This window comes from Hyla sarda, chromosome 4 (genome assembly GCF_029499605.1).
Source record: "Hyla sarda isolate aHylSar1 chromosome 4, aHylSar1.hap1, whole genome shotgun sequence".
Lineage (NCBI taxonomy): Eukaryota > Metazoa > Chordata > Amphibia > Anura > Hylidae > Hyla > Hyla sarda.
In genome coordinates, this window is record NC_079192.1 from 156,198,884 (window position 1) to 156,217,481 (window position 18,598).

An 18,598-nucleotide genomic window follows, 5' to 3' on the forward strand; every position below is an offset into this window, starting at 1 on the left:
TGGATGTCGCCGTCCATCGCTGTCGCTGCGTCCCCGGGGTGTCCCCGACGCTCCAGCAAGGCCTCTGCTTCCCCGGCATCCTCGCTCTCCGTCGCCGCCATCACGTCGTTACGCACGCCGCTCCTATTGGATGATGGGACGGCGCGCAGCGACGTGATGACGACGATGTAGAGCGCCGATGATGCAGGAGATCCCGAAGAGGACGCGCCGGAGCCCCGAGGACAGATAAGTGATCGTCAGCAGACCACACGGGGCACCGTAAACGGCTATCCGGTGGCAGCTGAAGCAGTCAGCGCTGCCGGGTAGCCGTTTATGCGATGGCCCGGACATACAAAAGCATTGTATGTTGATGCTGCCTTCAACATGCGATGGCCTCTGAGAGGCCATCATATCTTGAAATGATCGTATGTCGGGGCCATCGTAGGTCGGGGGGTCACTGTAGTATTTCAAATTTACAGAAAGCTAAACTAATGCACAGCATACTGCAGGGCCCTGAACCTGCAGGCACCTTTTGTGCAGTCACATGTCAGGAGAAGAATACTTCCATAGTAAGGCATATATGGAAACACTTTCAATTTCATTGTTTAACAGAAAGCATCTGTGACAAAATCATCAGTGTGCCCCCATTTAATATCTGCGGCACTCACAGACACTTTATGGGCCCACAGATTTTACTGGGAGACACTTTTGGGATCCCTTTCCAAATATGGGGTAATCGGTCATTAAACCTTACAAAAGGAACAAAAGTTCTTATGTATTTAGACAAAAGGATGCAGCTGACTTATAATTTATCCTTCTTATTTATGATCTTCATTATCTTTGAACATTAACTATATGTCATTCGGTTATTGCTCACATGGAAAAAAAAAATTTCAAATCAACTAATGCCAGAAATTTAAAACAGATTTGTAAATTACTTCTATTTGAAAATCTTTAGCCTTCCAGTACTTATCAGCTGTTGTTCACTATGCTACAAAGAAGTATGTGTAGTTTTTTCCAGTCTGACCACAGTGCTCTCTGCTGACACCTCTGTCTGTGTCAGGAACTGTCAAGAGCAGAAGCAAATCTCCATAAAAAAAAAAACTATCCTGCTCTGGACAGTACCTGACATGGACAGGCGTGTCAGCAGAGAGCAATGTGGAAAGACTGAAAAGAAATTCAAAAAGAAAAGAACTTACTCTGTAGTATACAGCAGCTGATAAGTACTGGAAGGATTAAGATTTTAAAATAGAAGTAATCCCACCGGACATACCATTACAAGGAGTGGCAGGATAAAAAGTGTTTTTTTTTTTTTTTTTGTGGTGGCATAGGAAGCTTAAATTTTTTTACATAATAGCATAACAATATAATTGTCAAACATTCATTTAATAAGTTAATTAACGTTCAAAATAGGAAGTCCTTTCCCTTTGAAGTCTGAAATCCTAACTTTTCTTTGACAAAGGACAGTTCTGCAATTATCATTATTTTTGCTCAAATACTGCAAGTCTCCTAAAACCCTTGTGAGATCATACCAAAAATGTCCTTTCATGTAAATAAATGTAATGATGTCAATGGTTCCTAGATTTATAATAAAGCAAGCTTTTGAAAATTATTTCAAGCATTTTAAGGGTCTCCATTTCACCGTATCTGTTACAGTTCGAGCAATTTCGTTGTGTGCAAAAATATAGTTAGCTACGTTATTGTTTATGCCAAAATGAAAAAAACACATACATTATGATCCATTTTTTTTTTATAGTTAAAGTCAATGGGAAGTGGATTATGCTGTAAGGCATGAACCAGAATCAGTTTTTTGGATTCATGACCATATAGCTTTTTTCCTAAAAGATGTATATATTAAGCAGACCACAATAATGCAACGTGAATGTACCCTAACATTTCAAATGGAGGTGAATGAAATTATCACTGCATAGGTTTTGTTGTATTTCTTTTAAGGCTGGTGTCACATACAATGTTTTTGGCCATTTTTTGGCTAGTCTCGTTTTTTTATGTGAGTGTTTTTAACTGTGTTTTTCTTACATAACAAGATATTACTGAAAAAAGTCTATAATGCTATATTAAATGTACTACATGTGGTGGTGTTTTCCGGTGGAAAACTTTTATTTTTTTTTATTTTTATTTTTTTTAAATCAACTGGTGCCAGAAAGTTAAACAGATTTGTATATTACTTCTATTAAGAAATCTTTACCCTTCCAGTACTTTTAAGCAGCTGTATGCTACAGAGGAAATAATTTTTCTTTTTGAATTAATTTTTTGTCTTGTCCACAGTGCTCACTGCTGACACCTGAGGCCCGTATAAGGAACTGTCCAGAGAAGGAGAAAATCCCCATAGCAAACCTATGCTGCTCTGGACAGTTCCTGATACAAACATCAGGTGTCCGCAGAGAGCAAAAAAAAGTTAAATATGAGTTAAATATGCACTGTCAGATACAAAAAAAATTATATGTTGTATATCTTGGCAAAACATTAACTTTTCTAATATACTTCATAAGAACATTTTATTTTATTTTTTATAGAAATCATGGCTTATAAAATCATGGCTTTGTCCAAGCTTGAAGCACAGGCATCGGCAAAGTAAAGTAAGTGAGGGTGGGCTAGCACTCCTGATGTCTGATAGGACAGGAGAGAGCACAGAGGAGTACTATCAGACAGGAGAGAGCACAGAGGAGTGCTAGCAGAGAGAACAGAGGAGTGCTATCAGACAGGAGAGAGTACAGAGGAGTGCTATAAGACAAGAGAGGGCACAGAGGAGTGCTAGCAGAGAGCACAGAGGAGTCCTATCAGACAGGAGAGAGCACAGAGGAGTACTATCAGACAGGAGAGAGCACAGAGAAGTCCTATCAGACAGGAGAGAGCACATAGGAGTGCTATCAGACAGCAGAGTGCACAGAGGAGTACTATCAGACAGGAGAGAGCACAGAGGAGTACTATCAGACAGGAGAGAGCACATAGGAGTGCTATCAGACAGCAGAGTGCACAGAGGAGTACTATCAGACAGGAGAGAGCACAGAGGAGTACTATCAGACACGAGAGAGCACAGAGGAGTACTATCAGACAGGAGAGAGCACAGCGGAGTACTAGCCCACTTTCACTTACTGGACTTTGTCCATGCCTGTGCTTCAGCTTGGACAAAGCCATGATTTCTATAAAAAGGAAATAATTTCTTATGATGTACATAAAAAAAGTTAATGTTTTGCTAAGATGTACAACATATAAAAAGTTTTTGAATCTGCCAGAGCCCATTTACGGCATGCTGATTTTATTAATAGAAAGATTGCCTTTTTTAAATACAGTAATAGAAATATAAAAATGTGGTATCATTTTAATTGTATTGACCAACAGAATAAAAAGAACATGTTATTTTAACCATATAGGGGGAGATTTATCAAAACCTGTGCAGAGGAAAAGTTTACCAGTTGCCCACAACAACCAGATTGCTTCTTTAATTTTTAAAAGGGCCTCAGAAAGATAAAGGAAGCAATATCATTGGTTGCTATAGGCAACTGGTTCACTTTTCCTCTGCAAAGGTTTTAATAAATCTCTCCCATAGTGTACTGCATAAAAACAAAACCCCCCAAATGTTGCAAAATTGTGATTAACTGCATTTCTTTTAAAAGTGTGGAGAAAAAAGTGAAGTGGTATAGTGTGGTTTCCCAGTACCGGAGTGCGTCCTGTCAGGTAAACATTGCTTCAGGTGCCGGCACTAGGCCCTGCTGCACAGGTGATGCTTTAATATTTGTTATTGTCTTTATCTGTTAATTTATATTGTTTTGCACTGTACCTTTAAAGGGGTACTTCGCCCCTAGACATCTTATCCCCTATCCAAAGGATAGGGGATAAGATGTCAGATCGCTGCGGTCCTGCTGTTGGGGACCCCCGGGATTGCCGCTGCGGCACCCCGCTTTCATTACTGCACAAAGCGAGTTCGCTCTGCACGTAATGAGGGGCAGTACAGGGGCCGGAGCATCGTTACATCACGGCCCCGCCCCTCGTGATGTCACGGCCCGCCCCCCTCAATACGAGTCTATGGGAGGGGGCGTGGTGGTCGTCACACCCCTGCCATAGACTTGTATTAAGGGGGTGGGTCGTGATGTCACGAGGGCCGGAGCCATGACGTCACGCTGCTCCATCCCCTGTATCACCCGTCATTACTCACAGAGCAAACTCGCTCTGTGCAGTAATGACAGCGGTGTGCCGCAGCAGCAATCCCGGGGGCCCCCAGCAGCGGTACCCCGGCGATCTGACATCTTATCCCCTATCCTTTGGATAGGGGATAAGATGTCTAGGGGCGGAGTACCCCTTTAAGAAATGTACAGGATATCTGTAGCAGGCATGATGCAGAGTACCCATGTGATCCTGGTTGCCCAATAGGAGGCCCCTAGGTAGGCCATATATATAGTGTAGGGGGGGAGGAGTTATTCAGTTCAGTAAGAGTTTTAGTTTCAGTTCAGTCTAACTCCATGTAGTATTAGTTGTTGCTGTGCAGAGCTCAGTGTGAGCTTCAGTGTGGAGTAGAGACAGCAGGAGTGTGAGGTGATTCAAGGGAAGCCTAAAGTAAATCTTCAAGCAAGCAACCACGCCATTCTCCAAGTGTTCCCCGCCCAGGAGGAGTCAGAACTTCCTGATTGTGAGCATAATACCCAGCGAGTCGACGGGCCACACAGTGATCGTTTATACCCTAGCGGTGTAGCGTTAATTGTACACTATCAGAACCCTAGACAGTATGGGAGGCCTCAGGTATACTACAAGTCACAGCATATCTACAGGGCTCTCAAGGGTTACTCTGCATCTCCTCTGCTCTAATCTGCACTGTGAAGATTGTAACATCTAATCCTGCCTCAGTAACGATAGATATCCATAACCTGACATTGGTGTAATTATCTCGTGCCTGGCCCAGGAGAAGCTGTCCTATCCTCGGACCATGTAGGTTAACAGTGCCCTTGCATCACAAGGTGATACAACTCATCACCCCAAGTCACCTACCATACCACAACATGTCTAACTTTCCATGGCTGCCACAATAGCTTGAAACTCTAGCACTAATTCTGTCATATGCTTATGACTTTATATGCACTATGTAATATAAGTCTTACTATATGACTCTTTATACACAGGACTGATGAGATACTCAATTGTATAGTAAAACTGGTGCATTATAGTTGCATTAATAGTCAAGTGACAGAGGTGTTCCCAAGAACCTGAAGTGCTGAAGGATAGAACACCTGCTCGTCCCCCAGCCCATCCCTGCCTTTACTTGATTGACAGTCAGCTGGATGCTGAGCTCAGTTTTTTCTTTTTTTACTATTTTACATGTAATTTAGGATATGTGTGTACTTCCATTTGAACTAATGGGGAATGTCCTCTTAAGCAATCCCTTTTCTGGTTCAATTGGGGATCTGTTTATTAGCCAAATTTGTTAAAAGTGATCTATCACATTAAGTATACGTTTCACTTCTTTTTAGAAAAGAAGACATATTACAATAAAACTTCCCATTCCTAACATGATTCCCAATCTTCTACTTGTGTAATGTTTTTTAATATAACTATTTATATAACTTTTGTCATTTTTCATATTAACAAAAGAGACAAGGTAGACAACATCAAAGAAAAAAATACAATAACATTTCTCTAACAAGTATTATACTTGTTATACTTGTGTAAAATTTAATGGCATAACTTGCAGGGTACCACGTAGGCTATGCTAATCACCCATATAGTCATGTAACAAAAAGTGCATTTCACAACAGTTTTATGTGCATTGTGAAGGTTAGCTGGCAGCATTGTAGCAAACTATTGATTGGATGTCATGAATTTTGTCAGTTCTGTGCAATACCCAACTCTGACCTAATGCATAGACATATAAATCCACTGTATCTATTCTTTTTTTTAATCAATATATGCATACATACATATATATATATATATATATATATATATATATATATGCTGACCTGCAATCCGTGCTGGGCTAGCAGCTCACTCACAACACCTTTTCAGGTCGTTTCCCCTAAACATCAGTTTTCTCACTCCAGTTACAGAGTAACAGAAACTGATTGGGATTTAATGCCTAGCCAGAGATCTCTTCCGAAGGAAAGAGGACCCATCTGTAGACAGCGCTGTTTCAGGGTTGTTGCCCCTCGTCAGTAAAGAGTAGGGTATTCTGGCTCGGCTTGCAAAAGACCTAAGCCAATATTCTCTAAGAATTCTTTCCCTGATGGCACTGTTTTACAGAAAATAAAGCCTTACCACTAGCTAAATATACTTTTTTAGGTAGATGTTCAGGTCGTGCATGTAGTCATTTAATAACTATACAAATATACATATATAGCTGTACTCCAATAAATCAAGAACCTTTTACTTGACATCATAAATTTACACATTGCTTCACATCAGTCCAAAGGAATGTGCTAACATCCAAGTTATTACCTAATGCCAGCGTTCCTCATATATAAAATACTGTCTCTACCACAATGACTATCTTACATTAAATATCTTAGAATTTTTCAAGAGTACTTTGGTAGATGCCACTGCCATTCTGCATTTTATAAAGTGAGCGTCTCTTCTGAAAGGCTCCTAGGCAATTCTGGACGCTTGGAGACATGTGATTTTGCCTGCAGCATTTTCTGATTCTGTAGGGTTTTTCAGATCAGGACGAGGGTCCACGGGCCTGGGGGTGCTACTATAAGGGTGGGTTCCCCAGCTACATACCAAACAGAGAGAAGAGTTTTATGGTATAGGGGAAAGTATTTTGGGGGTTCCTTTATTTGCCTTAAGGGATATATCTAGAAGCAGAGTTATAATAGGTTGTGTCCCTGCTATATAATACTCTGACATAGACTCACTAGTCTACAATTCCCTTACTAATACCTTCACTGTACCATATTTTCCTATTCCCGATTAACCACTATTAGGATTGCTGCTACGTATCTGTGTATTTAAGCAGTTTATATGTAAATATCTTTAGGGAGGATTAGTGTATTTTATTGATTTTATTTTATTAAAAATCAAAGGGTTATCCAGCAGGAGGATGATTTCAGGACTAAGGTAGTCAATAGCATTAAAAAAAAAAATACTTTTACTTACCTTCTGCGCTCCAGGGGTGGCTCTGGTGACCCACTCCAGACCCCGGCTTCCACTCAGAAATAGTCACGGGGGCCAAAGCAGGTCACCGGAGCCAACTCTGGACTCATACATATAGGGTCAGATATATATTAACATCTGTGCAGAGGAAACATTGTACAGTTGCCCATAGCAACGATTGCTTCTTTCATATCATATTTAACCCCTTACCGACCACGGACGTAAATGTACGTCCTGGTTTAGTGGTACTTCACGCACCAGGACATACATTTACGTCCTGTGTATGACCACAAGCATCGGAGTGGTGCTCGCTTCATACACGGCAGGTTCCAGCTGCTATCAGCAGCCGGGGACATGCCGGTAATGGCCGACATCCGCGATCGCGCAGATGTCCGCCATTAACCCCTCAGATGCCGTGATAAGTACAGATCACGGCATTTGCGGCAATGTGCATGTTAAAATAGATGATTGGATCGCCCGCAGCGCTGTCGTGGCGATCCGATCATCTGTAATGGCGGACGGAGGTCCCCTTACCTGCCTCCATCAGTCTCCCGGCATCTTCTGCTCTGGTCTGAGATCAAGCAGACCAGAGCAGAAGATAGCCGATAATACTGATCAGTGCTATGTCCTATGTATAGCACTTAACAGTATTAGCAATCAAATGATTGCTATAGATAGTCCCCTATGGGGACTATTAAAGTGTAAAAAAAAAAAAAAAAAAAGTTGAAAAATGTAAAAATAAAAAAAGGGAAAAATCCCCTCCCCCAATAAAAATAAATTGTCCGTTTTTCCCATTTTACCCCCAAAAAGCATAAAAAAATCTTTTATAAACATATTTGGTACAAAAATATAAAAGTATCTAGCTATGGGTATCATTTTAATCTTATTGACCCACAGAATAAAGAACACATGTCATTTTTACCATAAATTGTACAGTGTGAACGAAACCCTCCAAAATGTGCAAAATTGTGGTTTTCATTTAAATTTCCTCTCTAAAAAATATTTTTTGGGGTTCGCCGTACATTTTATGGTAAAATGAGAGGTTTCAGTACAACGTACAATTGGTCACGCAAAAAACAAGCCCTTATATGGGTCTGTAGATGGAAATATAAAAGAGTTATGGATTTTAGAAGGCGAGGAGGAAAAAACGAAAACGGAAAAATAAAATTGGTCTGGTCCTTAAGGTCAAAATGGGCTTGGTCCCTAAGGGGTTAAAAAGGAGTCTGAAAAAAATATATATCTGGTTGCTATGGCACTCTTTCTCTAGATAGGTTTTATTTATTTATTTATTTTCTAAATAATACATTTACATATTGCCTCCCATCAGTTTAAAGGAATGTGCTGGCATCCAGGTTATTACCTAATGCCAGCGTTCCTCATATATAAAATACTGTCTCTAACATGATGACTTACATGAAATATCTTACATGAAATATCTTAGAATTTATGAGTTTTCAGAGATATTTTGATATCGCCTGACTGGCTCAAAGCAGGCAAGAAGTATTTAACATTTAACATCATTATTACAAACCTTTATTATTCACCATGGTGCCTTCCAACTATTTATTCTAGCTAGCCTTTCTAAGAAAAAATAATTATTCATAGGTTCCAGGTAAAGATATATATACACAGTACTTCAACTGTTAAATTCATTAAAAGGCCAATAAAAGTATTCCAGAATAGATGTAAGATGACTAATTGTATTCTGTTATGTAGTATGTAGCAGACTAGAAGTAACCATGCACTGTTGAAAATAGAAAATAGTTAATGGTTTCCAAAATTAAGAATTAATTTGTAATACCTCCTGTCAAATCTTGAGATGTGTCCTTGAGGATGTGGCTGACGACTTCTTACTATTCCTCTTCCAAGGTGAGTTTGGTCACTGGATACTGGAAAATTTATTCTAGGGTTGTTCCCGCTTCTGTGTAATGGTACTGATGTCCGAATGGCTGATACAACGTGTCCAGTATAAGGATTCAAAGCGGTATCATGACCAAGTGTATTTTGATGACTGATACTTCTTTCTCCAGCAGAGTACTGGAAATTTGGAACCTGTTGGCTCCTTTCTTGATAATTACCAGGAAGACATGGCCGGGTTTGCTCCATCACACCACCACCACAACTTCTAGAGCAAGCTGACCAAGGTCCCCAACTACCCCAGTGACCAGTAGATCCAACACTGATATTTTCTGTAGCTTCACTTTGCCTTTCTATCCTCTGTGGAACCTGAAACATAAAATAGGAAACGTAGTTAAAACATATTTTAGGGTTGAACTAATATACCATAAACACAATATGAAACACTCAGTCCAATTGCATTATGTTTTAGTACATCTTGCTTTACAAATTAATCACATATACTGTTTATCTTAATAACTTGCTTAAAGGGGTACTCCGGTGTTTAAACATCTTATCACCTATCCAAAGGATAGGGGATAAGATGCCTGACCGCGGGAGTCCCGCAGCTGGGGACCCCTGGGATCATGCATGCGGCACCCCCTTTGTAATCAGTGCCCGGAGCGTGTTTGCTCCGGGTCTTATTATGGTCGACCGCAGGGCGGGCGGCGTGTGACGTCAAGCCTCCGCCCCCGTGTGACGTCACGCTCCGCCCCTCAATGCAAGCCTACGAGAGTGGGCGTGATAGATATCACGCCCCCTCCTGTTGGCTTGCATTGAGGGGCGGAGCATGATGTCACACGGGGGGCGGAGCCGTGACGCCACACGCCGCCGGCCCTGTGGTCGCCGGTAATCAGTCCTGGAGCGAACACGCTCCGGGCACTGATTACAAAGGGGGTGCCGCGTGCATGATCCCAGGGGTCCCCAGCTGCGGGACTCCCGTGGTCAGGCATCTTATACCCTATCCTTTGGATAGGGGATAAGATGTTTAAGCACCGGAGAACCCCTTTAAGTGTATATTACAGATAAATTATTCAATACCCTATTCTTTTAACACTTAAAGGTATTTTCTAGATTACTATAGAAACCCCATTTTTTCATCTATTGGGTATGGTAACACACAGCGCATCCGCAGCATATTTGGCACTGTAGATGGGCTGCTGGCAGTCATAGAGCAACAACAGAGCAAGCTTCCTGCTCCCCGTAGCTCTGTGTGTCCGCTCGTAGCGGCAGATTCCATGCCGGCAGTCACAAGCTGACACACAGAGCTACCTGGCCACAGAAGACTGCACTTTCAATAGCAATTTTGAAAGATGAGTAAATGCACTGCAATGTTACTACCGATACTGGATTACTAAAAAGCATTATAGGCTTTGGAGTCATCTATCCTCAGTGTGTTAAATAGATGCCTAACAGTGGTAAAGTTATAGGATAATGGCATTAGTTAAATATATACATATATATATATATATATATATATATATATATATATATATATATATTTTTTTTTTTTCTATTTTTTTTATTTATATACATCATAAAAAGCTATTGAAAAATCTCCTAATATATAAATTCAATGGATGGCATTATTGTCCATGGGTGGGCGAGGCCACTGTTAACCATTTGTTGTAGTCTGTGTTTAAAGTATTCATTGCGTGTGCTATTCAGGAGCTAAAGGTAAGAAAAATTGTAATGTCAACAGGTTCTAATACCACCTCATTCCTAACATTGTGATCATTCAACCTAGACAATCATGCTGCATGGCAATCGTCCAACCACCCCATGAAGCAAGGTGTGAGGTGAAGTCTTCCAGCAATAAAACCATAGCTGTAGCCCCTTTAAACACGTTCAGTCCTATATCATATTAGATAAGAATGAAAAAGTTTGTAGATGGGATGTAAATTTATTTCTAGACATGGCATGTCGGTTTTCTATACTTTGGCTTATCCCTCAGGATGAAGGCCCATGTAAATGACTGTTTTATAGCTCTGTGCCTGAGCCTTAGGTTTAGAGCCAAAGATTGAATCCTCTCCTGTAAAATCAGGAAAGCCTTTCACAAAGAAGACTTTGTGACACTAAAACACTGTGTAATACTACATTTCATGGTTGGTGGGCTCACAGAACTTGTGCATGAAGCAAAGGAGTAATCTGAAGCTCCTAGACCCTCAATGCTCTCTACCTACCATGTGCTATTATAAATGTGGTAGAGGGGCCTCTGGGCCCACTGAGGCATCACAGCCTTATTGTGATTCATATATGTAAAGTGAATACCTCTACAGTCATGATCTGGCACTTAAAGAGTACCTGTCATCAAACCATATTTTCTAAACTAACTTAGATTATATTTCCTAACTACTCCTAACACCCCTTCTGCCCTTAAATTAAAAAAAAATTCCGACCTTTAAAAAGCTTTGTATCATACCTTTCCCCTTGCTCACATTGTGTGATCTACCAGCAGGAGAAAGTGGGCGTTCCCCAGCAGGCACAACATCACTGAAGCCTATGAGAGCTGTGCCTCGCCATGCCCCGCACGCGCTTCCTGAGTTTGGTCTCCTGCCAGGCCGGGAGGAGACCAAACTAACTGTTTGACTTGTGGCAGGGAACAGAACAGAGCCACCTAGTGGCCATTTTTTTCAATCACATTAAAAACATATAAGGGTTGAGAATTTTAACAGCAAGTAAATAGCAAAGTGTCCCATAATTACATAAGGAACAATCTATTAAAAGTTTAGTTTGGTAACAGGTACTCTTTAAAACCTCACATTTAGACATATAAGGGGGAACTCATCATTTATGGTCTACTTTCCATGCAGGTTTAGAACACAAAGGTTGCGATGATGTGCGGGCAATAAATTCATCACAGGCACTTGATAAATTTGTCGCACGGTCACATCACCTCAGCAAGTAACCAGTTTAGATGCTTTCCTAGGGCTGGTGGGAGTTAGTCTGAGTTAGCATATAAAAAAAGGTTATGTGCGCCAAATTTGTAACTTTTTCCAAAAAGTTGCACTTCAGAAATCACTGACCACTGCAAAAACTCTTCTATAGCAGTCCACAATGTGGTTATGGTTCCAAAATGCGCTAAATGAAATGTCACAGAAAATATGCAAGGAAATGGGCTGTGACAATTTATGTGATAAACCCAGGGTAAACAGTTTGATGAATTCCCTCCATAGTACTAATAACACTAATGCATAAAAAAAAATTTGACATTAGATTTTTCCATTTTTTGTTGATACAGAGGGAGAGATTTATTATTGTTGTCTTTAAAAATCGAATTTCGTTTGACAGGGTGGAATGGAGCTTCCTGTGGGAAGTATTGAGAGCAGTCGGGGTTGGGGAAAGATTTATAGCTCAGATTAAACTATTATACCTATCCCCGTCTGCTAGAATTAGATGGGGTAAACATTTATCCAGAGGTTTTGTACTAGGTAGAGGGACTCGCCAGGGCTGCCCCCTATCACCCCTCCTTTTTGCATTGTATATAGAGCCTTTGGTTAACCTGATTCGATCTCTATCTACGGTAGAGGGATTTAGATTATATGGTGAGGAATACAGAATCTCGTTATATGCGGATGACCTCCTTCTCTTCGTACAGGACCCGAGAGTGGCCCTACCAGAAATTATAGAATTATTTGCAAACTTCGGAAAATATGCAGGGCTGGAGATTAACTGGCTGAAATCATATGTTATGCCTATCGGGTTCAGTTTGAAGGTAGGGGATGTACCACTTAGAATAGTGAATGAGGAACAGAGCTTGAAGTATCTGGGAGTTAAGATTACAGTCAACCCGCAAAGATTTATGGAAGTTAATCTGAACCCCCTAGTAAAGAGAATGGATAAAAAGATGCAGGTCTGGGGGAAACTCACCCTCTCTATGGCTGATAGGGTAGCCCTGATAAAAACTGATAATTTTGCCCCAGCTTCTTTTTTTGTTAAATTCGGCTCCAGTATGGATTCCAGAATTTTGGTTCGATCAATTCCATAGGAAGTTAAATCGTTTTATTTGGGGGAGGAAAAGGCCGAGATTGAAATATGAGGTGTTGTGTGCAAAATCTGGGGAGGGGGGCTGCGCAGCCCCGAACTTCAAATTGTATTACCTGGTCCGCATAGTTTAACTTATTTTGGATAAGGACAATTGTTTGTGCTTACAACACTGTAGGTTGATTAGTCCAGGGGGTGGTTTTGGAATATTGGAGAGTTTAGAGGCAAAACAAATAGATTCCTCTTTTTCATATGGAAGGATGATTTTGAAGGGTTGGGTTCTAATTAAAAAAGTTATTGGGATTAAGGGGTGCACAGAGTTTATACCTCTATGGTATAATCACAATTTGGCAGAATTTATGAAGATGGAAGATGCCAGATTTTGGATTAACCATGGAGTTAAATATGTTTCACAAATAGTGGAGGGAGATAAGATGGTCACATTTGATATTTTAGTTGATTTATATGCACTAAATAGGAACCAATATTTTAGATTTCTCTTATTGAGTCACGCTTTTCGGAGCATAGATTATAAGAATGATCTGTTAATTCAGAAACACGGTTTGTTAGAGTTGATAAAGATGAACACTTATGGTAAGAAAATAATGGTTATAATATATGGGTTAGTACTGAAAGAAAATAAGAAGAAAATTTACTTGAAATATAGCGCAACTTGGGCAAAGTGGCTGGGAGAATTTTCAGAGTCTCAGTGGGATAATATTCTGAGGAATATCCCCAATATCTCAATTAATAATAATTTTTGCTTTACTCAATTACGGATTTTGTATAATACTTACCTATCACCGAAACTACTGGCCAAGATGGGGCACATTGTAGGCTCAACATGTCCTAGATGTGCGATGAGTGAAGCAGAGTTTATATACATTATATGGAATTGTCGGAAAATAACCACTTATTGGGAAGAGGTAGGGTATCAAATTAATAATAGACTGAGAACTCAGATAGTCCTTACAGGCAGATTAGTAATTTTGGGAGAAGCAGATCAAGGGGGCTTGCATATGTTGCTTGTCAACAAGGTTCTGTTTTGTGCGAAATTATTGATTCTGAGGGTATGGCTATCTGTTAGGGTACCAAGTGTACTGGAATGGTTGAATCTGGTGGATAAAATAAAAAAATATGAGCATTTGAAGGCTCAATCTTCACCTAAACAAATGCAGAGATATAAAAATAATATGGGAGAATTTGTAAATTTTTTTATTTATTTATTTATTTTACTTTTTTTTTTTGCATCAGCGGGGGGGGGGGGGGTGGTGGTAGTTTTCGAGGTTTTATAGTGTATTAGTGGCAAGGACTAATTAATATGGAATTGTTGTATTATGATGTCCAAAGTTTTTGTATGTCATTGACTGTTTGATAAAATAAAATCTTAAAAAAAATAAAAAATAAATAAATAAATAAAAAGCGAATTTCGAAGTCTTTCACTTTTGCTTTTGTTTTGCTTATGTGTGAAATATTTATCGTATTATCGCGGTGGGAGGGTAATAAATTTGGCACACGTTAGCAAAAAACAAATCACTTAATTTTGTATGAATCTCCCTTTTCTCTACGACTTGTCAGCACAAAAAGTTGTAGTAGCGTGACTTTTTAAAAGTGCTCTTCAAATGCAGTTTTGGAAGCCATGTCTGGGTTGATGTAGCTTTACAGTGCTTTGGAGGGGGTTGCAAATGATAACTTGATAAATCTGTTACCACTGTAAGTTGAAAACTGAAATTAACTTTTGCAAGATTGTAGCTTTTTGCTTACTGTGTAAAGTCGCTAAATAAAAAAGTGCTTTGGTGCACATGGACATTTCATGCTACAAATATTAGCAAAAAAAATGTGCTTTGGCGCACTTGAAACATTTCATGTGCTGAATATAAGAAGAAAAAAAAAACTCTACAGACAATGACAAATGTCCCCCAGAGTGTTAATGCATTATGGTCCCATCAGAGTTGAACCTGCCCATATATTACATTTTGCGAGTAAATGCAAACTTTGTATTTTTATAATACTACATTTCAGGAACGTGTGGCTGTCTACAGCTCCCCCAGATGATAAGGTCCTCTGATCACCAGCAATTGGGCCACCGTAACCAGCTGATCACTGGGCAGGTTCATTTTAAGAAGGGGTTGTGTTAGATGGGTAGTAAAACCAAAATAAAGGTGCTACCATTGTGACAGTTATCCGATATAGAAAAACATACAAATAACTGGTAACTTAAATGTTCAGATTTGAAAGGGTTAAATATAAACTGTGCTTATAGCTAAATAGTACTTTGCAGCCCAGCTCCGAAGTGCAATATTCCTTCTATTTAATTAAAATCCGATTTATAGTATATAATACAAATAAATCAAATTCCATCCTTCAGCCTTCATTGAGGAATGCAACAAGTGTGAGACAGAAATTCAAAACAATAACGGTAATAGAAACAGTATGTTAAACTGCTGGCTACAAGGACACAGAAAATCTACAGATGAATGTGAAATCCTGCCAGTTTTCTCAGATTGTAGCTTTTTTTTAGGTCTGAAACAGACATGACCGAATAATACTTGTGTAAATATCCAGTAACTAATGGAGCTGCTCTGGATGCCCAGCAGTTATCCTGTTCTGAGCTCACAATAAACCAAGAGAGGTTCCAAAGTGGAACGTGAGTTTAAAGCCATGTGATGGAATTGTTGGATTGTGATGAAAATGAAACATATTTCACTGGGGTGGATCTGTTTGGGCATCATGCCACTTCACTTTAAGGCCTTTTTTTTTCTTCATCTTCTTTTCAATGTTGACTGTATCCCAATTCCCACACTTCTGAAGTCAGCCAATGTGTGTTGGCTGAGCAACGTGTAATCTCCAAACAGGAGATTCTTATGCAGGCAATAGACATGAGATGTCAAACACGTAACAGACAGTCTAGTGATTGATCAATAGATAAGAACTACAATGCTGAAAGGTTGTACACTGCAGGGAGGAGAAGAATAAGCAATGTTATAATGTCCAGTCAGCCATTAATTGTTCTTAAAGGGGTTATCCAGGAAAAAACTCTTTTTTATATATCAACTGGCTTCAGAAAGTTAAACAGATTTGTAAATTACTTCTATAAAAAAATATTAATCCTTTCAGTACTTATGAGCTTCTGAAGTTGAGTTGTTCTTTTCTGTCTAAGTGCTCTCTGATGACACGTGTCTCGGGAACCGCCCAGTTTAGAAGAGGTTTGCTATGGGGATTTGCTTCGGTTTCTGATTTGGGCGGTTCCTGAGACACATGTCCTCAGAGAGCACTTAGACAGAAAAGAACAACTCAACTTCAGAAGCTCATAAGTACTGAAAGGATTAAGATTTTTTAATAGAAGTAATTTACAAATCTGTTCAACTTTCTGGAGCCAATTGATATTTAAAAAAAAAGTTTTTTCCCGGATAACCCCTTTAACCCCTTAAGGACCAAGGACGTACCGGTACGTCCTTGGTCCTGCTCTTCTGATATAACGCGGGGTTACGCCGATCGCAGCGCCGCACGCTATTAACCCTTTAGCCGCGCGCTCAGAGCTGAGCCGCGCGGCTAAAAGTGAAAGTTCCCGGCTAGCTCAGTCGGGCTGTTCGGGATAGCCGCAGCTAATCGCGGCATCCCAAACAGCTGACAGGACAGCCCCTTCCTGCCTCCTCGCTGTCCGATCGCCGAATGACTGCTCAGTGCCTGAGATCCAGGCCTGAGCAGTCATGTGGCAGAATCGTTGATCACTGGTCTCTTATGAGAAACCAGTGATCAACATAGAAGATTAGTGTGTGCCGTGTTATAGGTCCCTATGGGACCTATAACACTGCAAAAAAAAGGTAAAAAAAAAAAAAGGAATAAAGATCATTTAACTCCTCCCCTATTAAAAGTTTGAATCACCCCCCTTTTCCAATAAAAAAAAAAACACAGTGTAAATAAAAATAAAAATAAACATATGTGGTATCACCGCGTGCGGAAATGTCCGAATTATAAAAATATATCATTAATTAAACCGCTCGGTCAATGGCGTGCGCGCAAAAAAATTCCAAAGTCCAAAATAGTGCATTTTTGGTCACTTTTTATCAATAAGTCCTATCAATGCAAAAATGGTACCGTTAAAAAATTTAGGTCACGGCGCAAAAAATGAGCTCCATACCGCCCCATACACGGAAAAATAAAAAAGTTATAGGGGTCAGAAGATGACAATTTTAAACGTATTAATTTTCCTGCATGTTGTTATGATTTTTTCCAGAAGTCCGACAAAATCAAACCTATATAAGTAGGGTATAATTTTAATCGTATGGACCTACAGAATAAATATCAGGTGTCATTTTTACCGAAAAATGTACTACGTAGAAACGGAAGCCCCCAAAACTTACAAAACAGCGGGGTTTTTTTTCAATTTTGTCGCACAATGATTTTTTTTCCCGCTTCACCGTAGATTGATGTCATTACAAAGTAGAATTGGTGGCGCAAAAAATAAGCATTCATATGGATTTTTAGGTGCAAATTTGAAAGAGTTATGATTTTTTAAAGGCAAGGAGCAAAAAATGAAAATGCAAAAACGGAAAAAACCCCGGTCCTTAAGGGGTTAAACTTAAGGCTGTAGTTGACTATGGGTTAGTTAACAGTCAAGGAATCTTATTAGAAATTTTTGTTTTAATTTAATAGAGTGGTCTTTGAATGCAAATCAATAAGGACTCAATAGAATGGCAGTAGCAGGAGAGTAGGTGGGTGGGTAACTAATTTTCTCCAAGCCAACCTGACATCTGCACAACCCTTTTAACTTAATGACATGCGTCGTAAATATACAGCACTGCATAGCATTATTTAGCACGCATCGCCATATATTTACGACACGGCTGTGACGCGAGTGCAGGAGCTGTGCTTGCTTCATTCCCGACGGGTCCCGGTGGCTGTCAGCAGCCGTGGACCCGGCGGTAATGGCGGACACCAGCGATTGTGCTGATGTCCGCCATTAACTCCTCAGATACTGTGATCAATACAGATCCTAGCATCTGCGGCAGTGAGACACTTATAATGGCTGATCTGATCGCCCGCAGCACTGCCGTGGGGATCAGATCAGCCAAGATGGCGGACGGAGGACCCCTCACCTGCCTCCGTCCGTCTCCTCGGGTCTTCTGTACTGATCTGCCTTCCAGCAGACCAGAGCAGAAGATCGCCGATAATACTGATCAGTGCTATGCCCTATGCATAGCACTGAACAGTATTAGCAATCTAATGGTTGCTATAAATAGTCCCCTATGATAACTAAAAAAGTGTAAAATAAATGCAAAAAAAGTTTTTAAAAAGATGTGAAAAAGCCCCTCCCCCAATAAAGTTTTAAATCACCCCTTTTCCCCCATATTAATATAAAAAAGCTTAAAAAAATCAATAAATAATAAACATATTTGGTATCGTTGCGTGCGTGAATGTCTGAACTATAAAAATATAATGATAATGATCCTCTATGGTGAAAAAAGTAGACTTAAAAAAAAATAAAAAAGTCAAAAATGTCTGCTTTTTTGTCACATCAAACTGCTAAATTTTTCTATAAAAATCAATCAAAAAATTATATACGCAATCTGGTACCAAAACAAACTACAGATCATGGCGCAAAAAATTAGCCCTCACACATCCCTGAATATGGAAAAAT

General features: G+C 39.9%; 1 protein-coding gene across 12 annotated transcripts in view; it reads right to left on the reverse strand.

The window, feature by feature from the left end:
- The window catches only part of THSD4 (thrombospondin type 1 domain containing 4), an 874,264-nt gene that overhangs the window by 642,333 nt on the left and 213,333 nt on the right, over positions 1 to 18,598 (reverse strand). For all 12 annotated transcript variants that reach the window (XM_056572467.1, XM_056572461.1, XM_056572466.1 and 9 more), the window contains one exon: positions 8,879 to 9,303. In XM_056572467.1, the coding sequence (XP_056428442.1) occupies positions 8,879 to 9,303 (425 nt within the window). The remainder of the gene's footprint in view (positions 1 to 8,878; positions 9,304 to 18,598) is intronic.